Consider the following 23680-nt stretch of genomic DNA (forward strand, 5'->3'; position numbering starts at 1 on the left):
CACAGGGGTTCCACCCGCAGAGCTGCTAATGAAAAGGACGCTCAAAACCATGTTATCCCTTATACACCCCACCATGAAAGAAATTGTTGAGAGCAGGCGCAGTCACAATGTGACTACCATGACGGGAATGCGAGGGGGCGATGTATTGATGTCAATGACCCTGTCTTTGTCCTCAACTACGCTGCAGGGCCCAAATGGTTCACAGGCACTGTGATTGCCAAAGAGGGGAATAGGATTCTGGTAGTTAAACTTACTAATGGACAAATCTGCCGCAAACACGTGGATTAAACAAAAAGGAGGTTCAGCAACCCCATAGAAGAAGCAGAGGAAGAACACGATGAAGAGTTCACTCCACCACAGGTGACTGAACACCAGAACCAAGTGGAGGAGAGTCCAGTCACTGTGGGCAGGCCTGAGACACCGCAAACAGCAGACACTCAGGCCAGCGCCCAACAACCGGAGCCCCAACTCAGGCGCTCGACAAGGGAGCGTAAACCACCAGAGAGACTTAACCTGTGATCCCAATAAGACTTTGGGGAGGAGGTGATGTCATGTATTCTACTGTCATTGTAATCCATGTATAAACTGACCTAAGTTGTACACCGTGAGAACACTGACCACTAGGTGGTGAACTTGTGGGAGACACTCCTAACCTGGACTTTCAGGTATAAAAGGGGAAGCTCCACCCATCTTCTCCACTTCAGTGCTGGCTAATAAAGGTTACTGGTCACAGAGTGACCTTCTCACAAGTATAGGCCTCGTGTGCATTTGTACTGTATAGTAAGGACATATTAGTTATGTTCTTACGGATGTCTATTCTTTTTTATTCATTCATGGGATGTGGGCATCGCAGGCAAAGCGGCATTTATTGCCCGTCCCTAATTGCCCTTGAGAAGGTGGTGGTGAGCTGCCTCTTGAACCGTTGCAGTCCGTGTGGTGAAGATGCTCCCACAGTGTTCGGGAGGGAGTTCCAGGATTTTGACCCAGCCGCTATATTTCCAAGTCGGGATGGGTGTAACTTGCAGGAGGTGTTGCCCTGATGGTTCTAGGTGTACATTGGAACTTTCATGGACACTGATTGTTAGAGAGAGAATATTCACAGTATAAATCCCTCCCATGTTCGTAATGGGCCAGTCACCTTTACTGACACTAGGATTTTCATATCCAGAGAGACAGAAAGAGGGAGGGAGAGACATGAAGTGAGGGAGAGAGAAGGAGAGATAGAGGGGGAGAGAGAGAGAGAGAGAGAGAGAGTAGGACAAATGCACACAGAGAGAGGGACAGAGAGCGAGAGGGACAGGACAGAGCCAGAGAGAGCGGGAGGGACAGAGAGAGAGGGACAGAGAGGGAGAGGGACAGAGAGAGAGGGAGGGAGAGGGACAGACACAGAGAGAGGGAGGGAGAGGGACAGAGAGAGAAGGAGGGAGAGGGACAGAGAGAGAAGGAGGGAGAGGGACAGAGAGGGAGGGAGGGAGAGCGAGGGCCAGAGAGAGAGGGGGGAGGGCCAGAGAGAGAGGGGGAGGGCTAGAGGGAGAGGGGGACGGAGAAGGAGAGGGACGGAGAGAGAGAGAGAGAGAGACACAGAGAATGACACACATAGAAAAAGGCAGGGAGTCAGAGATGGGTGTGTACACAGAAAGGGGGAGACAGAGGAACACCGAGCGAGAGCGACAGAAAGACAGAGAGCGACAGAACTATCGAGATGGATAGAGAGAGAAAGGGGAAGAGAGTGAGGACGAGAGAAAGAGGGACATAGGAAGAGAATTGAAGCGAGGGAGAGAAAGAGAGAGATGGAGAGATAGACAGAGGGACGGAGAGGGGGGGAGGGACAGAGCCAGCAGGCGACAGAGTTAGAGAGAGACAACCATAGAGATAGAAACAGATCGAGAAAGAGGGATAGAGAGAGAGAGCGAGATGGAGGGGAAGAGAGGCAGGGAGAGGGACAGAGAGGGGTAGGAGCAGAGAGAGAGAGAGAGACAGATTGAGATGAAGGGAGGGAGAAAGTGTAGAAGGAATTTAATCTATATCGAACCAAAGCGTGACATATCCTGGAGTATTTGTTGTGATAGTGTAGAGGGAGCTTTGGGGCTAGACTTTTCACTTCACATCGCCCATCTATGGCCCATATATTGCCCAAAACGGACCTCTATCGCCCATTTTGAGCAAAAAGTGGCCAGAGAGCTCGCCGGAAAAATAAGCCCCCAAGTTTCGGCTCACTTCACCGAGCTGACCGCCCGCACAACGCCCATCCCAACTTTTGGCATATCGCCATCACAAGGCCGGGCTGATGGAAGTCCGAAAAGATCACTGTGAAATAGTTACTTTTCCCGGGCTTTACAGAAGGAAATGGACACTACGGACGCCATTGTGAAGATCGAAGGAAGGGTGGTGATAGCTTAAAAAATCGTGCTTCGATCATTGTGAGTTATTTAAGGCTCCTGTATAGATAGTGTAGAAGGAGCTTTACTCTGTATCTAACCCCCTGTACCTGCCCTGGCAGTGTTTGATGGGACAGTGTAGAGGGAGCTTTACTCTGTATCTAACCCCGTGCTGTACCTGCCCTGCGAGTATTTGAGGGGACAGTGTAGAGGGAGCTTTACTCTGTATCGAACCTGTGCTGTACCTGTCCTGGGAGTGCTGGATGGGACAATGTAGAGGGAGCTTTACTCTGTATCTAACCCCATGTACCTGCCCTGGCAGTGTTTGATGGGACAGTGTAGAGGGAGCTTTACTCTGTATCTAACCCCGTGCTGTACCTGCCCTGGGAGTGTTGGGTGGGACAGTGTAGAGGGAGCTTTACTCTGTATCGAACCCGTGCTGTACCTGCCCTGGGAGTGTTGGGTGGGACAGTGTAGAGGGAGCTTTACTCTGTATCGAACCCGTGCTGTACCTGCCCTGGGAGTGTTGGATGGGACAATGTCGAGGGAGCTTTACACTCCAGATCATCGGGACATACGGGTCAGGTGCGAGTTGAAACTTCTGCCGGTGACTCAAGGAGAGCCGTTGTACACACGGTGCAGCTCTCCCCGGCGGTGCTTCTAAGCACCGCCACAAAATCCAACCCAAGGATCGTGCCCGGACACACAAGAGCTCACCGCCCCATTTTCACCGTGGAGGGTCGAAACCCGGGTCGCAAATGACCCGAAAATCCAGCCCTATATAATGTCTATGCCTGAAGGCAGCAGTGGTGTGGACACAGAATGTTAAATTAGTATTTTACAGAAATGATGTTCTGTGGATCGATCTGTTCTCTGGCTGGTGAAAAATAGAAAATCCAGAGAAAAATTACATGTCAATCGTGTTTTGAGATATTGATCTCTCCATTTCCCATTCAGTCCTTTGTAATCCAACCCTCCAATGTAGATGTTCTATCACTTATCATCATCATCAGCCCACTGTGCTCTACCATACAAACCAGAAGGTCACCGGTTCGATTCCTCGCCTATACAGAGTTAGCTGTTCTCAACCAGGGTGGGATCTGGGCACTGCATACCTAGGGTTGTGGGGATAGAATCAGACTGGGCTTCTCTTTCTGCACACAGTACATTACATTACTGCTGTGGGAAACAGTATGAGGTTCAGTTATGATGTTCTGACTCTCACTGCCCAGGCTCATAGCTGACGAATGAATGGCCACTTGGGTGAGATATTGCAGGGCTGCCAGGGCCCATGGAACTGCACCCCATTTTTTTTGCCTCTTCCAGGAGATTTGGGGGGTTGATCAATGCCGCAGCATATCTAGATAAACATAGGAACAGAAGAAGGCCATTTAACCCTTCGAGCTTGTTCAACCATTATTTAGTACATGGTTGATCTGTACCTCAACTCTAGTTACGAAGGCAAATGGTATGTTAGCCTTCATTGCAAGAGGATTTGAGTACAGGAGCAAGGATGTCTTACTACAGTTATACAGGGCCTTGGTAAGACCGCACCCTGGAGTATTGTGTGCAGTTTTGGTCTCCTTACCTAAGAAAGGATATACTTGCCATAGAGGTAGTGCAGCGAAGGTTCACCAGACTGATTCCTGGGATGGCAGGACTGTTGTATGAGGAAAGATTGGGTCGACTGGGCCTGTATTCATTATAGTTTAGAAGAACGAGAGGGGATCTCATTGAAACGTATAAAATTCTAACTGGGTTGGATAAACTGGATGTGGGGAGGATGTTTCCCCTGGCTGGAAAGTCTAGAACAAGGGGTCACAGTCTCAGGATACGGGGTAGGAAATTTAGGACCGAGATGAGGAGAAATGTTTTCACTCAGAGGGTGGTGAACCTGTGGAATTCTCTACCACAGAAGGCTGTGGAGGCCAAGTCACTGAATATATTTAAGAGGGAGATAGATAGATTTCTAGAAACAAAAGGCATCAAGGGGTATGGGGAAAAAGCGGGAATGTGGTGTTGAGATAGAGGATCAGCCATGATCATATTGAATGGTGGTGCAGACTCAAAGGGCCGAATGGCCTACAACTGCTCCTATTTTCTATGTTTCTATTTACTCACCTTGATTCCGTATTCCTGAAAACCCATACCTAACAAAAAGGGCTTGATGGAGTAGATGGTTTTCTCCTGTTTTTTTTGTATGTTTGCATGTCTGAGACAGGACAGAAAGAAAGTGAAGAAGAAAAACAAAAAGTTAAATCTCCTGGTTCTGTCGCCATTCATGAACTGTCCATCAAAGTCGCTCAGTTGAATGACTGCCTTATAATTTTCTACAATGTGATTATTTTCCTATATTTGCACAACTGTGCTAATGGCAGGGAAGTTTGGTTATGTATATACCACTACAGGACTGAGCATTCCACAAGGGAATTAAATCTCGCATTCTTGCTGCGTTGGGGCCATGGCTGCTCAAACATATCGGAATGCTACACTTGTGCTATGTTTTTCATATTTTGTGTCAGCCAAGAAATTCCTAGAAAGTGTGGTTCTTGGTCTCCGTGACTTCTGCCATAAACTTAAATCTGCTGATTTTGAGGGCCTGTACTGAAAACCCAATAATAATACAAAGAAAAGTCTTATCCTGTTTTTAAAAAGAATTGCCGTTGTTCTTTGGTTGTAACCCATTGTTACGCCTGCTCATTGTTTCGGTACTTTCTGTTTGTTTAGAAATGAAAAACTTGGCTTTATATAGTGCCTTTCACGATGTCTCAAAGCACTTTACAGGAAATGAAGTACTTTAGGAGTGCAGTCACTGTTGTAATGTGGGAAACGTGGCAGTCAACTTGCGCACAGCAAGCTCCCACAAACCATAATGAACAGATGATCTGTTTTTTGTTATGTTGATTGAGAGATAAATATTGGCCAGGGCATCGGGGAGATCTCCCCTGCTCTTCTTCAAAATAGTGCCATGGGGTATTTTATGTCCACGTGAGAGCAGACGAGACCTCGGTTTAATGTCTCATCTGAAAGACGGCACCTCCGACAGTGCAGCACTCCCTCAGCACTGCACTGGAGTGTCAGCCAAGGTTTTTGCGCTCAGGTTCCTGGAGTGGGACTTGAACCCACAACCTCCTGACCCAGAGGCGAGTGTGCTACCCACTGAGCCACAGCTGACACTGTTTGGGGTAAAACATGCTGTAGATGCTTGGTGATGTATGGCACTGCCATGTCAACCAGCCGCTGCCAATGGGCCAGGAACAAGGCTTTCTCCTGCTTCAGACTTGGGGAGTACACAATTGAGTGGATGAGATGCTGCTCCTACTGCCAATTCAGTGAGATGCACCAATGCTTTGTGGAATTTTGGGGGGTGGTTGGGGGTAGGGTGAGCAGGAAGAAATCCATGAGCTAGAGATAGATGTCCATGTGTCATCGGAGTACCAGCGCAGAGTGTGGTTCAGCAGTGGGACACAGGTTTTGTTTCCCACACTCTGGTGAGTTCCTAATTTCATTCGTGTCAATTGGTGGGGACTCTAAGCTGTGCCCAGGTGCTTCGCCATAGACAGGAAGGGAAAGTCTGCTGCCAAGCTTGCTCTTCCACACTTTGTGGTGGCTGGCTGCAGAGGGGCACAGGCAGGGGCCGTACAATAGGTCCGCAGTTGCCTTCAACCACAGGCTGAGTATTCCCAGGAGACCAGGAAGGGTAGAATTATCAAAGGGCAGGCGATGCAACCTCCATATAAGTGTTGATTCCAGTCGAAGTATTCTCACAGAATGACATGGCTTTCAGAGGGACATCTGGTTCCAGACTCAATAAAACGAGCAGTTTGAAGTATTTGTCACTGATGTACAGGATGCCCCCTTTGGAGGGCTAAAACAATCTTCAGTTACAACCAACATGGAATAAGCAGAGAGATAAAAACCACACATACATAGTCCTGACAAAGGTTAACGTTTTGGGTGTGGACTCTTCATCAGCCGAGAAAGAGCATTGCCATTCTAATCCCTTGCATCGTGCTATGGCATTCTGTGGCTTTATGCCCATTATCCCCATCGTGTTGGGTTTCCTGATTACTGCTATGAATCTTTAGAGAGGCAGCAAGCAGAACCCCGATGTTTTGTCCGCCCTGCCCTCCCTCGTCACAAAGAAGGTGGGAAGTTTGGAGGAGAGGTTTGCCAGGACCACTCTTGTGCACCTTTTGGCAGAGGTCTGAGGGCAGGTCTGAGAGCTGTCATCTTGGCTGGAACGGGACGGGTTGAAAAGGGAAAAAGATTCAGTGGGAGGCAAAAAAAAAACTTAAGAAACCAAAAAACTGAAAAATAGGCAGGCCCAACATATAAGAGCAGAGATATTATCATTGAGCAAGAGGATGAGGCCGGACAGTACCATTCTCCGATTGTCACTATTGATGTGGAAGCACGTTTTGCAGTAAGTAAAGAGAGTGATACAGGAGCTTTATCTCAGGCAGACAATGGGCTCAATTTTCTGGAATTTTTTGAGAATGTAACTAGTCGGGTGGACAAGGGAGAACCAGTGGATGTGGTGTATTTGGACTTTCAAAAGGCTTTTGACAAGGTCCCACACAAGAGATTGGTATGCAAAATCAAAGCACATGGTATAGGGGGTAATGTACTGACGTGGATAGAGAACTGGTTGGCGGACAGGAAGCAGAGAGTCGCGACAAACGGGTCCTTTTCAGAATGGCAGGCAGCGACTCATGGGGTGCCGCAGGGCTCAGTGCTGAGATCCCAGCTATTTACAATATACATAAATGATTTAGATGAAGGAATTGAGTGTAATATCTCCAAGTTTGCAGATGACACTAAGCTGTGAGGGGGACGCTAAGAGCTGCAGCGTGACTTGGACAGGTTAAGTGAGTGGGCAAATGCATGGCAGGTGCAGTATAATGTGGATAAATGTGAGGTTATCCATTTTGGTGTCAAAAACACGAAGTCAGAATATTATCTGAATGGCGGCAGATTAGGAAAAGGGGAGGTGGAACGAGACCTTGGTGTCATGGTCATTGAAAGTTAGCATGCAGGTACAGCAGGTGGTGAAGAAGGCAAATGGTAGGGAATTTGAGTATAAGAGCAGGGAGGTCTTACTGCAGTTGTACAGGGCCTTGGTGAGGCCTCACCTGGAATATTGTGTTCAGTTTTGGTCTCCTACTCTGAGGAAGGACGTTCTTGCTATTGAGGGAGTGCAGCAAAGGTTCGCCAGACTGATTCCCGGGATGGCAGGACTGACATATGAGGAGAGACTGGATCGACTGGGCTTGTGTTCACTGGCGTTTAGAAGAATGAGAGAGGATCTCATAGAAACATAAAATTCTGACGGGACTGGACAGGTTAGATGCAGAAAAATGTTCCTGATGTTGGGGAAGTTCAGAACCAGTGGACACAGTCTAAGGATAGGGAGGGGTAAGCCATTTAGGACTGAGATAAGGAGAAACTTCTTCACTCAGAGAGTTGTTAACCTGTGGAATTCCCTACCGCAGAGAGTTGTTGATGCCAGTTCATTGGATATATTCAAGAGGGTGTTAGATATGGCCCTTACGGCTAAAGGGATCAAGGGCTATGGAGAGAAAGCAGGAAAGGGGTACTGAGGTGAATGATTAGCCATGATCTTATTGAATGGTGGTGCAGGCTCGAAGGGCCGAATGGCCTGCTCCTGCATCTATTTTCTATGTTTCTATGTAAGAGAGAGGGGCGGGGGAGCCTTTCCGGTATAGTTTGGTGCAGGGACCAGGAGGGAGAAGGCCATTTTGCCTGGGATGGGTGCGGAGACCGGGAGGGAGGAGACCATTCGACCTGGGATAGGTATGGGGACCGGGAGGGAGGAGGCCATTTGACCAGGGGTAGGTGCGGGGAGCAGCACTGGGAGGCCCTACGGCCTGTGATAGGAGCGGGGACCGGCATGAGGTGGGGCCTTTAATAATTTAATGGAGGTAAGTTGCTGCAATGTTTAATGTGCTTGCGGTTGGTAAGTTGCTGTAATGTGATTGTGCTGTGAGCTGGCTGTAAGTGTCATTTCCCAGCCTCAGCCAGCATTGTGTCCCTGGTTACCATGGCAACTCGATCTTTTTGGCGCAGATCAAGGTTCCACCCTCAAAACTAAACAACAGGCTCGGCAGTGCCAAAATGAAGAAATCAAACAAGGAAACTTGGAAGATTTTTTTGGGCCGTACTTGGACCCCCAAAAAATGGACGTAGCTTTTCAAGTATGCTAAAAAACAGCTTTGGGGAAAATTGAGCCCTTAGTCGTGTATCTCATCAAAAGGCGGCACCTCTGACAGGGCAGCACTCCCTCAGTACTGCATTGGAGTGTCAGTCTAGGTTTTGTGCTCAAGTATCTAGAACAGGTCTTGAACCCTTGAACTTGCTGATTCTGAGGTGAGAACTCTACCACTGAGCTAAGGCTGACAGGATCACACACAGGGACATCTAACACAGGCGGGAAGGTGAGGCAGGTCGAGCAAAGACTACAAGAAAGTTAGAATGCAGGAGAATAGATTCGAGATACTTTGTTTAAATCAAACAGTGACCCACTGAAGTGTGGAAGCACTGTTGGTTTATTATTTTGTATTCTTATAAGAACATAAGAAATAGAAGCAGGAATAGGTCATACGGCCCCTCGAGCTTGATCCACATTCAATACGATCATGGCTGATCCGATCATGGACTCGGTTCCACTTCCCTGCCCGCTCCCCATAACCCCTTATCCCCTTATCCGTTAAGAAACTGTCTATTTCTGTCTTAAATTTATTTAATGTCCCAGCTTCCACAGCTCTCTGAGGCAGCGAATTCCACAGATTTACAACCCTCTGAGAGAAGAAATTTCTCCTCATCTCGGTTTTAAATGGGCGGCCCCTTATTCTAAGATTGTGTCCTCTAGTTCTAGTCTCCCCTATCAGTGGAAACATTCTCTCTGCATCCACTTTGTCAAGCCCCCTCATAATCTTATAGTTTCGATTATGAATTCCAATGAGTAGAGGCCCAACCTACTCAACCTTTCCTCATAAGTCAACCCTGTCATCCCCGGAATCAACCTAGTGAACCTTCTCTGAACTGCCTCCAAAGCAAATATATCCTTTTGTAAATATGGAAACCAAAACTGCACGCAGTATTCCAGGTGTGGCCTCACCAATACCCTGTATAACTGTAGCAAGACTTCCCTGCTTTTATACTCCTCTTCACTTGCTGTACCTGCATACTATCCTTTTGTGTTTCATGCACCAGGACCCCTAGGTCCCGCTGTACTGCAGCACTTTGCAATCTTTCTCCATTTAAATAATAACTTGCTCTTGATTTTTTTTCTCTGCCAAACTGCATGACCTCACACTTTCCAACATTATGCTCCCATCTGTCAAATTTTTGCCCACTCACTTAGCCTGTCTATGTCCTATGCGAGACAAGTTGTGCTGATTGGACGAAGTAAGCCTGAGCATAACCATTGCCCTGTATGTTCACTTGCTGTGAAATAAAGCTGTTTAACGATCCGTACTTGGTCTCATTTTACCAAGTGATTTCTCCATTCACTTTTGAAGAGATCGAAGAAGCGCGTGGGTGAAAAGCTCGAATATCCAGATCAAATTGCAAAATACCATTGTTCCACCCCGGGTTACACTAAAGTGTAGTTAAATATTGAACATTACGGAAGTGATTACCACTCCTGTCGCTGAAAGTTTAGAGTTTTGCCATCAATATTGTAACAGTGCAGTTTCTGTTTCTAAGCTGGGGTTATACACACCTTGCTTCTCCGCACCAGAATACCATTTCCACTGAACTGACTGCATGCAGCCAAGTTTGTTGATGATACATAGAAACATAGAAAATAGGTGCAAGAGGAGGCCATTCAGCCCTTTGAGCCTGCACCACCATTCAATAAGATCATAGAAACATAGAAACATAGAAAATAGGTGCAGGAGTAGGCCATTCGGCCCTTCTAGCCTGCACCGCCATTCAATGAGTTCATGGCTGAACATGCAACTTCAGTACCCCATTCCTGCTTTCTCACCATACCCCTTGATTCCCCTAGTAGTAAGGACTTCATCTAACTCCTTTTTGAATATATTTAGTGAATTGGCCTCAACAACTTTCTGTGGTAGAGAATTCCACAGGTTCACCACTCTCTGGGTGAAGAAATTCCTCCTCATCTCGGTCCTAAATGGCTTCCCCCTGATCCTCAGTCAGTCCCGCCATCCCGGGAATCAGTCTGGTGAACCTTCGCTGCACTCCCTCAATAGCAAGAATGTCCTTCCTCAGGTTAGGAGACCAAAACTGTACACAATACTCCAGGTGTGGCCTCACCAAGGCCCTGTACAATTGTAGCAACACCTCCCTGCCCTTGTACTCAAATCCCCTCGCTATGAAGGCCAACATGCCATTTGCTTTCTTAACCGCCTGCTGTACCTGCATGTCAACCTTCAATGACTGATGTACCATGACACCCAGGTCTCTTTGCACCTCCCCTTTTCCTAATCTGTCACCATTCAGATAATAGTCTGTCTCTCTGTTTTTACCACCAAAGTGGATAACCTCACATTTATCCACATTATACTTCATCTGCCATGCATTTGCCCACTCACCTAACCTATCCAAGTCGCTCTGCAGCCTCATAGAATCCTCCTTGCAGCTCACACTGCCACCCAACTTAGTGTCATCCGCAAATTTGGAGATACTACATTTAATCCCCTCGTCTAAATCATTAATGTACAGTGTAAACAGCTGGGGCCCCAGCACAGAACCTTGCGGTACCCCACTAGTCACTGCCTGCCATTCTGAAAAGTCCCCATTTACTCCTACTCTTTGCTTCCTGTCTGACAACCAGTTCTCAATCCATGTCAGCACACTACCCCCAATCCCATGTGCTTTAACTTTGCACATTAATCTCTTGGCTGATCATTCACCTCAGTACCCCTTTCCTGCTTTCTCTCCATACCCCTTGATCCCTTTAGCCGTAAGGGCCATATCTAACTCCCTCTTGAATATATCCCAATGAACTGGCATCAACACTCTCTGCGGTAGAGAATTTCACAGGTTAACAACTCTCTGAGTGAAGAAGTTTCTCCTCATCTCAGTTCTAAATGGCTTACCCCTTATCCTTAGACTGTGTCCCTTGGTTCTGGATTTCCCCAACATCAGGAACATTCTTCCTGCATCTAACTTGTCCAGTCCCGTCAGAATTTTATATGTTTCTATGAGATCCCCTCTCATTCTTCTAAATTCCAGTGAACACAGGCCCAGTCGATCCAGTCTCTCCTCATATGTCAGTCCTGTCATCCCGGGAATCAGTCTGGTGAACCTTCGCTGCACTCCCTCAATAACAAGAACCTCCTTCCTCAGATTAGGAGACCAAAACTGAACACAATATTCCAAGTGAGGCCTCTCCAAGGCCCTGAACAACTGCAGTAAGACCGCCCTGCTCCTATACTCAAATCCCCTAGCTATGAAGGCCGGCAAACCATTTGCCGCCTTCACCGCCTGCTGTACCTGCATGCCAACTTTCAATGACTGATGTACCACGACACCAAGGTCTCGTTTCACTTCCCCTTTTCCTAATCTGCCGCCATTCAGATAATATTCTGCCTTCGTGTTTTTGCCACCAAAGTGGATCACCTCACATTTACCCACATTATACTGCATCTGCCATGCATTAGCCCACTCACCTAACCTGTTCAAGTCACCCTGCAGCCTCTTAGCGTCCTCCTCACAGCTCACACTGCCACCCAGCTTAGTGTCATCTGCAAACTTGGAGATATTATACTCAATTCCTTCATCTAAATCATGGATGTATATTGTAAATAGCTGGGTTCCCAGCACTGAGCCCTGCGCCACCCCACTAGTCACTGCATGCCATTCTGAAAAGGACTCATTTATCCTGACTCTCTGCTTCCTGTCTGCCAACCAGTTCTCTATCCACGTCAGTACATTACCCCCAATACCATGTGCTTTAATTTTGCACACCAATCTCTTGTCAAAAGCCTTTTGAAAGTCAAAATACACCACATCCACTGGTTCTCCCTTGTCCACTCTACTAGTTACATTCTCAAAAAATTCTAGAAGATTTGTCAAGCATGATTTCTATTTCATAAATCTATGCTGACTTGGACCGATCCTGTCACTGCTTTCCAAATGCGCTGCTATTTCATCTTTAATAATTGATTCCAACATTTTCCCCACTACTGATGTCAGGCTAACCAGTCAATAATTACCCATTTTCTCTCTCCCTCCTTTTTTACATTAGCTACCCTCCAGTTCATAGGAATTGATCCAGAGTCGATAGACTGTTGGAAAATGATCACCAATGCATCCACTATTTCTAGGGCCACTTCCATAAGTACTCTGGGATGCAGACTATCAGGCCCTGGGGATTTATCGGCCTTCAATCCCATCAATTTCCCGAACACAATTTCCCGACTAATAAGGATTTCCTTCAATTCTTCCTTCTCACTCGACCCTCCGTCCCATAGTATTTCCCGGAAGGTTATTTGTGTCTTCCTTCGTGAAGACAGAACCAAAGTATTTGTTCAGTTGGTCTGCCATTTCTTTGTTCCCCATTATAAATTCACCTGAATCTGACTGCAGGGGACCTATGTTTGTCTTCACTAATCTTTTTCTCTTCATATATCTATAGAAGCTTTTGCAGTCAGTTTTTAGGTGGCAGAGTTCTGTGGCCAGCTCGTTGGTGAAGCGGAGCCTCCGACTACACTGCTCCTGGCTTATGTGCTCCCTGAAGACCCTAGGTGGGTAAGGCCTCCTGTTGAGAGTTCTCCTCCTCCTCCTTCCTCTGTGAGCAGCTTGTCTTTGCTGCCTCTGCTGCAGCCCAAGGGGGACTGCAAGTAGAGCCACCATGGCTGAGAACAAATGGTGTAGTCAGAGGTCTTCCTTTAAAAGCCAACACCTTCCCAATGTCCAGCAGCACTCCCTGCATTCTTTCCCAACTTTTTAAATGTCTTACATCAAGGAATTACTCAAATAAACTGTACAGGAAACAGTACAAAATGAAAAAGCAACTTACCTAAAAGTTAGATGTATCCCTTCAAATAGTGCTGGTTGGAGGACCCTCGTGCAGCTGTGCATGTTTAGGCAAGGGCGTACATTTGAGTGGCAACGTCCAAAATGGCATACAAAGATGGGTGGAAAAGCACGTTGTGAGGAGGACACAAAGAATCTGCAAAGGGATATAGACAGGCTAAGTGAGTGGGCAAAAATTTGGCAGATGGATATAATGTTGGAAAGTTTGAGGTTATCCACTTTGACAGGAAAAATAAAAAGGCAAATTATTATTTAAATGTAGAGAGATTACAAAATGCTGAGGTACAGAGCGATGCGGGGGTCCTTGTGCATGAAATACAAAAGGTTAGCCTGCAGTGGAATGTTGGCCTCTATTGCAAGCGGGATAGAGTATAAAAGCAGGGAAGACCTGCTACAACTAGGGTACAGGGTACTGGTGAGACCACACTTAGAGTACTGCTTACAGTTTTGGTCTCCTTATTTAAGGAGGGATATACTTGCATTGGAGGTTGTTCAGAGAAGGTTCACGAGGTTGATTCCTGAGATGAAGGGGTTTACTTATGAAGAAAGGTTGAGCAGGTTGGGCCTATACTTATTGGAGTTCAAAACAATGAGGGGTGATCTTACTGAAACATTTAAGATAGGGTAAATAAAATCAGAGAGTTAAACACGTGGCTCAAAGCCTGGTTTGGGAAAAATGGGTTTTGGTTCATGGGACACTGGCCCCAGTACTGGGGTAAGAGGGAGCTGTTCCATTGGGATGGGCTCCAATTAGACTGTGCTGGGACTAGGGTCCTGGTGAATCAAATAACTAGGGCTGTAGAGGGGACTTTAAACTAATTAGTGAGGTGGGGGGGAGGGTTCAGGTAAGCGGAAATGTAAAAAGCCAAAGAATAAGAAGGCGGCAATAGAGCCGGGTAGCACTGGGGGAAATGAAAGGGAAGGGACAGAATGTATAAACATAAAAGTGTATCAGAAAGTGGGGTCAAAGCAGGAAAAGATGTTTAAAAAAACAAATTTAAAAGCTCTATCTGAATGCACGTAACATTTGTAACAAAATAGATGAATTGACGGCACAAATAAATACAAATATTTGTCATTACATAGACGTGGTTGCAAGGTGACCAAGACTGGGAACTAAATATTCAGAGATATTTGACAATTGAGAAGGACAGACAGAAAGGAAAAGGAGGTGGGGTAGCTTTGTTAATAAAGGATGGGATCAGTGTGTTAGTGAGAAATGATATTGGCTCAGAATGTCAAGATGTTGAATCAGTTTGGGTGGAGATAAGGAGGAAAAGTCGTTGGTGGACTGTTAGGCCCCCTAACAGTAGCTACACTGTTGGACGGAGTATAAATTAAGAAATAATGGAGGATTATAAAAAGAAGGAACGGCAATAATCATGGGTGATTTTAACCTTCATTTTGATTGCACAAATTGACCAGGGTACCCTTGAGGAAGAGTTCATAGAGTGTATCCGGGATAGTTTCCTTGAACAATACTTTGCGGAACCAACCAGGGAGCAGGCTTTCTTAGATCTGGTACTGTGTAATGAGACAGGATTAATAAACAATCTCCTATTAAAGGATCCTCTAGGAATGAGTGACCATAGCATGGTTGAATTTCAAATTCAGTTGGATCTCAAACTAGTGTCCCAACCTTAAACAAAAGACTCTACAAAGGTATGAAGGCAGAGTTGGCTAAAGTGGACTGGGAAAATAGATTAAAGTGTGGGACGGTTGATGAGCAGTGGCAGACATTTAAGGAGATATTTCATAACTCTCAACTAAAATATATTCCAATGAGAAGGAAACATTGTAAGAGAAGGGATAACCATCCGTGGCTAACTAAGGAAATAAAGGATGGTATCAAATTGAAAACGAGGGCATACAAAGTGGCCAAGACTAGTGGGAGGCCAGAGGATTGGGAACCTTCTAAACGACTAAAAAAAATAGAGAGGGAAGCTAGATTATGAAAGCAAATTAGCAAGAAATATAAAATCAGATAGTAAGAGTTTCTACAAGTACATAAAAAGGAAAAGAGTGGCTAAAGTAAATGTTGGTCCCCTGGAGGATGAGATTGGGGAATTAATAATGGACAACAGGGAAATGGCAAAGATGTTGAACAAATATTTTGTATCGGTCTTCATGGTAGAAGACACTAAAAACATCCCAATAGTGGAAAATCAAGGGGCTATAGGGAGGAAGGAACTTAAAACAATCACTGTTACTAAAGAAGTAGTGCTCGGTAAAATAATGAGACTAAAGTCCCCTGGACCTGATGGCTTACATCCAAGGTTCTTACAAGAAGTGGCTGCAGAGATAGAGGTTGTAATCTACCAAAATTCCCTGGATTCTGGGGAGGTCCCAGCGGATTGGAAAACCGCAAATGTAACGCCCCTATTTAAAAAAAAAAGGAGGCAGACAGAAATTGGGAATCTGTAGCCTAACATCTGTCATTGGGAAAATGCCAGAGTCCATTATTAAGGAAGCAGTCACAGGACATTTGGAAAAGCATGATTCAATCACACAGAGTCAGCATGCTTTTATGAAAGGGAAATCATGTTTGACAAATTTGCTGGAGTTCTTTGAGGATGTAACGAGCAGGGTGGATAAAGGCGGAACCAGTGGATGTGGTGTATTTGGATTTCCAGAAGGCATTCAATAAGGTGCCACATAAAAGGTTACTGCACATGATAAAAGTTCACGGGGTTGAGGATACTATATTAGCATAGCTAGAGGATTGGCTAACTAACAGAAAACAAAGAGTCCGGATAAATGGGTCATTTTCCAGTTGGCAAACCATAGCTTGTGGAGTGCTACAGGGATCGGTGCTGGGTCCTCAACTATTTACAATCTATATTAATGACTCGGATGAAGGGACCGAGTGTAATGTTGCCAAGTTTGCTGATGATACAAAGATGGGTGGAAAGCAAGTTGTGAGGCGGACACAAAATATCTGCAAAGGGATATAGACAGGCAAAAATTTGGCAGATGGAATATAATGTGGGAAAATGTGAGGTTATCCACTTTGGCAGAACAAATAGAAAAGAAAATTATAATTTAAATGGAGAAAAATTGCAAAAATTGCTGCAGTGCAGAGGGACCTGGGGGTCCTTGTGCATGAAACACAAAGTTAGTATGCAGAGTACAGCAAGTAGTCAGGAAGGCAAATGGAATGTTGGAAGGGGAATAAAATATAAAAGTAGAGAAGTCCTGGTACAACTGTACAGGGTATTGGTGATGCCACCCCTGGAGTACTGCATACACTTTTGGCCTCCGTATTTAAGGAAGGATATACTTGTATTGGAGGCTGTTCGGCGAAGGTTCACTAGGTTGATTCCGGAGATTTATGACTTATGAAGATAGGTTGAGTAGGTTGAGCCTATACACATTGGAGTTTAGAAGAATGAGAGGTGATCTTATCGAAACATATAAGATAATGAGGGGGCTCGACAAAGTGGATGCCATGAGGGTATTTCCACTCATAGGGGAAACTAAAACTGGGGAGCATAGTCTCAGAATAAGGAGCCGCCCATTTAATACTGAGCTGAGGAGGCATTTCTTCTCGGAGGGTTGTAAATCTGTGGAATTCTCTGCCCCAGAGAGCTGTGAAGGCTGGGTCATTGAATATATTTAAGGCGGAGATAGACAGGTTTTTGAGCGATATGGGAGTAAAGGGTTCAGCGAAGCGGGCGGGGAAATGGAGCTGAGTCCATGATCAGATCAGCCATGATCTTATTGAATGGTGGAGCAGGCTCGAGGGGCCAAATGGCCTACTCCTGCTCCTATTTCTGATGTTCTTAACAGATTGTCAATATTAATGCTTAATAGGAACAGATTGGCAAAGACTATATACTGAAAATCATGTTGTTTTAGATTTATTTTGAAATGATGTTGCATTATCCTGTGCACTTATACTTAGTATGATAATTCCAGAGATTTTGAGCTCTCACTCTAACCAGGATAAGACAATATCCATCTGTCCTTGCCATGTATTATGTTGCAGCACACGTGCATTGAAGTTGAGCATTGGTGCGTGATGGGCACGGACTGTGAGAAAGGAGGTCACAACAGGTCATGGTGTGTTTTACTGTCTAGTAAAGTCAGGTGACTTGACTGATCAGAAGACTGATGGTTCAAGACAAAGCTGTCATATTCCATCAATTGCATTTAGCAGACAGGTGAAAATGGAGTGGGGGTGGGGAAGACAGTAAGCTGTTACCAAAAGTATTATTCTTTCATGTAGAAATGATCATGTCCAAAAGTATTTGTTTCCAAATCTCTCTCTTTGCAGGTTGACAGCCATTCCAATTTGATAGCTCAGTCAAGAGATCAAAATCCGTTCATAGCTGCAGGCTTGTTGAGAAAGAAATAAAGAGGGGCATGCATTTCTATAGCACCTTTCACAACCTCAGGACATCCCAAAGCGCTTCAGAGCCAATAAAGTACTTTTGAAGTACAGTTACTGTTGTAATATAGGTAACGTGGCAGCCAATTTGCGCACAGCAAGCTCCCACAAGTAGCACGATGGTAATGACCAGATAATCTGTTGGTTGAAAGATAAATATTGCCCAGGAGAACTTCCCTGCTCTTCTTCGAAATAATGGCGTCCAACTGAGAGGGAAGACGGGGCCCCGGTTTAACATCTCATACGAAAGACAGCACCTCCGACAGTGCGGCACTCCCTTAGATCACTGCTTGCTGTAGAATTAATTTGGATTCCGGAAGCCCAGCATCCCGTGGTTCCGAACATTTGTGCTGTTGAATCCGCTTGCTGCAGGACAGTGACAGACCCACGTATCTTGTTTCCCTGCCTCTACGAGTCTGTAGTGGAGCTGTGGAGAACGGATTTAACTCCTGGGCCTATTGGGCATCCGAATTAGTGTGAAAGCTGCTTTAAGAATGAAGCGCGAAGAGCTGATACAAGAGGATTATCATAAGTGGAAATACCATCCAGGGTTGTGAGGTTTGCCCAAAGGCCAGGATTGTTTTGGAAGATGTAAAGTAAATTTACAATTTACAGTCCCAATCCATTTATTATCCAGGCATCGAGCTATCCCAAGAGTAGTGTGCAGTTTACAGCAATTGTTGTCGGGAAACCACTTGGAAATTTGTATTGCATTTCTACAATATACTTGTGTGAGAAATGGCGTTTCAATCCGATATAATATTAAATGCATCATTAAAGCTCTGTAAATATCCCATGGAACACATTAGGCTGGTTCTCTGCTTGAAGTACACTCTGTCTGAACTGTGTTCCAGTTTCAGATCTTTACCCTAGGCCCCACGTTCCTCTTGACTGGCCATTGTGCCTGAAGGGAAGGTGAGCCAACCTCTCAGCCTGCAGTAATGGCTGGGGCGTTGGGGACTGGGGGCAGCTCTCCATAAACAGCTGGTCGAAGGCTTCCAGCCCTCGCAGCCTTTTTCTGCCCCAATAAGCAAGAAGAAACTTGCTTCAGAATGCAGCTCTCACCCTCTCCTCAGACTGGACGATCTCAGCAAGTACAGTACCAGGAGTAAGACCCACCATCCATGGGCACAGTTCCTTTTCAACTTCCATCAAGTGGATATCCAGAAATATGAGGTGGGAGACATGGTGACCTCACTGTCATCTCATTACCAAAAGATTCAAGTGTTTGTAGCTGCTTCAGACGCAAGAGCCCCTGCCTTCGCCCCCAAAACCTTCAGAAGTCCTTGAGCAACGCAAAGTGTGGGGAAAGGGGGTCAGAGACCTGGCATTGTGGTTGTCTGCTTCTTATTCCTCAGGAATAAGTACAAAGCAGAGGCCCCATTCTCTATTGACGCCGTTTGCTCAGCTGCCCTGGTAGAGTCGATCCAGTTGTCCCAGATTCGTTCCCGTTGTCCCAGATTCGTTCCCCAGTCTGTTCTGAGTTAGCTGGTCCCAGCTGTTTTTTAAAAAATTCATCCATGGGATGTGGGTGTCGCTGGCAAACCCAGCATTTATTGCCCATCCTTAACTCCTCGAGAAGTTGGTGGTGATGCGCTGCCTTGGACCGCTGCAGTCCGTGCGGTGAAGATGCTCCCACTGTGCTGTATGGGAGGGAGTTCCAGGCTTTTGATCCAGCGACGATGAAGGAATGATGATATATTTCCAAGTCAGGTTGGTGTGTAACTTGGAGGGGAGCTTGGAGGTGATGGTGCTCCTTATGCGCCTGCTGCCCATGTCCTTCTAGGTGGTAGAGGTCGCGGGTTTGAGAGAGGCTGTCGAAGAACCTTGGTGAGTTGCTGCAATGCATCTTGTTGATGGTAAACACTGCAGTCATGGTGTACCGGTGGTGGAGGGAGTGCATGTATAAGGTATTGGATGGGGTCCTGTCAAGCGGGCTGCTTTGTCCTGGATGGTGTTGAGCTTCTTGAGTGTTGTTGGAGCTGCACTGATACAGGCAAATGGAGAGTATTGCATCACACTCCTGACTTGTGCCTTGTAGATGGTGGAAAGGCTTTGGGGAGTCAGGAGGTGAGACACTCACTGCAGAATACCCAGCCTCTGACCTGCTCTTGTTGCCACAGTATTTATGTGGCTGGTCCAGTTAAGTTTCTGGTCAATGGTGACCCCCAGGATGTTGATGGTGGGGGATTCGGCGATGGTAATGCCGTTGAATGTCAAGAGGTGGTGGTTATACTCTCACTTGTTGGAGATAGTCATTGCCTGACACTTGTGTGGGATGAATGTTACTTGCCATTTATCAGCCCAAGCCTGAATGTTGTCCAGGTCTTGCTGCATGCGGGCATGGACTGCTTCATTATCTGAGGAGTTGCAAATGGAACTGAACACTGTGCAATCATCAGGAAACATCCCCACTTCTGACCTCATGATGGAGGGAAGGGCATTGATGAAGCAGCTGAAGATGGTTGGGCCAAGGACACTGCCCTGAGGAAGCGATATCCTGGGCCTGTGATGATTGACCGCCAACAACCACAACCATCTTCCATTGTGCTCGGTATGACTCCAGCCAGTGGTGAGTTTTCCCCCTCATTCCCATTCATTGCAGTTTTACTAGGGCTCCTTGATGCCACGCTCGGTCAAATACTGCCCTGATGTCAAGGACAGTCACTCTCACCTCACCTCTGGAATTCTGGTGTTGGTATTAGAGGGTGTTACAATCGGCTCGAGTGCCTCTGAGCTAAATACTGGTGGTGGTTCAAAGTCCATCATTAGTGGTGGAAGCTATTTGAGGTATTGAGTTAAGGGCATCACATAAGAACTGTATTGCACATTATGTTGGTCGCACTCTTGCCTTCTAGTCAGGAGATGTGGGTTCAAACCCTGTTCGAGGACTGGAGAACGCTGCGATTCAGTGTAATACTGAGGGAGTGCTGCATTGGCTGTCTTCAAGAGATGTTAACTCAAGGTCATGTCTGACTATCTAGGTGCATGTAAAAGAAAAAGAGTCCCATGGCACTATTTGAGGTGTCTTAGCCAACATTCTTCCCAACATCATCATCATTATCATAATCGGAATCGAGGAAGACTTGCTTCCACTCTTAGCATGAGTTCTTAGGTGGCTGTACAGTCCAATACGAGAGCCACAATCTCTGTCACAGGTGGGACAGACAGTGGTTGAAGGAAAGGGTGGGTGGGGAGTCTGGATTGCCGCACGCTCCTTCTGCTGCCTGCGCTTGATTTCTGCATGCTCTCATAAGAACATAAGAATTAGGAACAGGAGTAGGCCATCTAGCCCCTCGAGCCTGCTCCGCCATTCAATAAGATCATGGCTGATCTGGCCGTGGACTCAGCTCCACTTACCCGCCCTCTCCCCGTAACCCTTAATTCCCTTATTGCTGAAAAATCTATATATCTTTGACTTGAAAACATTCAATGAGCCAGCCTCAACTGCTTCCTTGGGCAGAGAATTCCACAGATTCACAACCCTCTGGGAGAAGAAATTCTTTCTCAACTCGGTTTTAAATTGGCTCCTCCGTATTTTGAGGATGTGCCCCCTAGTTTTAGTCTCCCCCACCAATGGAAACAACCTCTCTGCCTCTATCTTGTCTATCCCTTTCATGATTTTAAATGTTTCTATAAGATCACCCCTCATCCTTCTGAACTCCAAGGAGTAAAGACCCAGTCTACTCAATCTATCATCATAAGGTAACCCCCTCATTTCTCGAATCAGCCTAGTGAATCGTCTCTGTACCCCTTCCAAAGCTAGTATATCCTTCCTTAAGTAAGGTGACCAAAACTGCACGCAGTACTCCAGGTGTGGCCTCACCAATACCCTGTACAGTTGCAGCAACACCTCCCTGCTTTTGTACTCCATCCCTTTCGCAATGAAGGCCAACATTCCATTTGCCTTCCTGATTTACCTGCTGCACCTGCAAACTAACCTTAACTCCCAGGTCCCTCTGCACCACAGCATGTTGTAATTTCTCCCCATTCAAATAATATTCCCTTTTACTGTTTTTTTTTCCCAAGGTAGATGACCTCACACTTTCCGACATTGTATTTCATCTGCCAAACCTTAGCCCATTCGCTTAACCTATCCAAATCTCCTTGCAGCCTCTCTGAGTCCTCTACACAACCCGCTTTCCCACTAATCTTAGTGTCATCTGCAAATTTTGTTGCACTACACTCTGTCCCCTCCTCTAGGTCATCTATGTATATTATAAACAGTTGTGGTCCCAGCATTGATCCCTGTGGCACACCACTAACCACAGATTTCCAACCGGAAAAGGACCCATTTATCCCGACTCTCTGCTTTCTGTTCGCCAGCCAATTCTCTATCCATGCTAATACATTTCCTCTGACTCCGTGTACCCTTATCTTCTGCAGTAACCTTTTGTGTGGCACCTTATCGAATGCCTTTTGGAAATCTAAATACACCACATCCATCGGTACACATCTATCCACCATGCTCGTTATATCCTCAAAGAATTCCAGTAAGTTAGTTAAACATGATTTCCCTTTCATGAATCCATGCTGCGTCTGCTTGATTGCACTGTTCCTATCCAGATGTCCCGCTATTTCTTCCTTAATGATAGTTTCAAGCATTTTCCCCACTACAGATGTTAAACTAACTGGCCTATAGTTACCTGCCTTTTGCCTGCCCCCTTTTTTAAACAGAGGCGTTACATTAGCTGCTCTCCAATCCGCTGGTACCTCCCCAGAGTCCAGAGAATTTTGGTAGATTATAACAAATGCATCTGCTATAACTTCCGCCATCTCTTTTAATACCCTGGGATGCATTTCATCAGGACCAGGGGACTTGTCTACCTTCAGTCCCATTAGTCTGTCCAGCACTACCCCCTAGTGATAGTGATCATCTCGAGGTCCTCCCTTCCCACATTCCTATGACCAGCAATTTTTGGCATGGTTTTTGTGTCTTCCACTGTGAAGACGGAAGCAAAATAATTGTTTAAGGTCTCCGCCATTTCCACATTTCCCATTATTAAATCCCCCTTCTCATCTTCTAAGGGACCAACATTTACTTTAGTCACTCTTTTCCGTTTTATATATCTGTAAAAGCTTTTACTATCTGTTTTTATGTTTTGCGCAAGTTTACCTTCGTAATCTATCTTCCCTTTCTTTATTGCTTTTTTAGTCATTCTTTGCTGTTGCTTAAAATCTTCCCAATCCTCTAGTTTCCCACTAACCTTGGCCACCTTATACGCATTGGTCTTTGATTTGATACTTTCCTTTATTTCCTTGGTTATCCACGGCTGGTTATCTCTTCTCTTGCCGCCCTTCTTTTTCACTGGAATATATTTTTGTTGCGCATTATGAAAGCGCTCCTTAAAAGTCCTCCACTGTTCCTCAATTGTGCCACCGTTTAGTCCTTGTTTCCAGTCTACTTTAGCCAACTCTGCCCTCATCCCACTGTAGTCCCCTTTGTTTAAGCATAGTATGCTCGTTTCTGACACAACTTCCTCATCCTCAATCTGTATTACAAATTCAACCATATTGTGATCACTCATTCCGAGAGGATCTTTTACGAGGAGATCGTTTATTTTTCCTGTCTCGTTACACAGGACCAGATCCAAAATGGCTTGCTCCCTTGTAGGCTCTGTTACATACTGTTCTAAGAAACAATCCCGTATGCATTCTATGAATTCCTCCTCCAGGCTACCCCCTGCGATTTGATTTGACCAATCGATATGTAGGTTAAAATCCCCCATAACTACTGCCGTTCCTTTTTCACATGCCTCCATTATTCCCTTGATTATTGCCCGCCCCACCATGAAGTTATTATTTGGGGGCCTATAAACTACGCCGACCAGTGACTTTTTCCCCTTACTATCTCTAATCTCCACCCACAATGATTCAA

At 45.8% G+C, this 23680-nt stretch overlaps 1 protein-coding gene across 7 annotated transcripts in view; it reads left to right on the forward strand.

Annotated features, from left to right (window-relative positions):
• LOC139278696 (L-fucose kinase) overlaps positions 1–23680 on the forward strand; it is a 427721-nt gene that overhangs the window by 90950 nt on the left and 313091 nt on the right. Inside the window, exon 1 of one of the 7 annotated variants that reach the window (XM_070897752.1) lies at positions 13089–13120. The exons of the other annotated variants lie outside the window; for them this stretch is intronic. Within the exon in view, the coding sequence (XP_070753853.1) occupies positions 13099–13120 (22 nt within the window). The 5' untranslated portion in view covers positions 13089–13098. Of the gene's footprint in view, positions 1–13088; positions 13121–23680 lie in introns of those variants that run through there. 7 annotated transcript variants of the gene reach the window in all.

The sequence above is a fragment of the Pristiophorus japonicus genome, chromosome 13 (assembly GCF_044704955.1).
Source record: "Pristiophorus japonicus isolate sPriJap1 chromosome 13, sPriJap1.hap1, whole genome shotgun sequence".
Taxonomy (NCBI): domain Eukaryota; kingdom Metazoa; phylum Chordata; class Chondrichthyes; family Pristiophoridae; genus Pristiophorus; species Pristiophorus japonicus.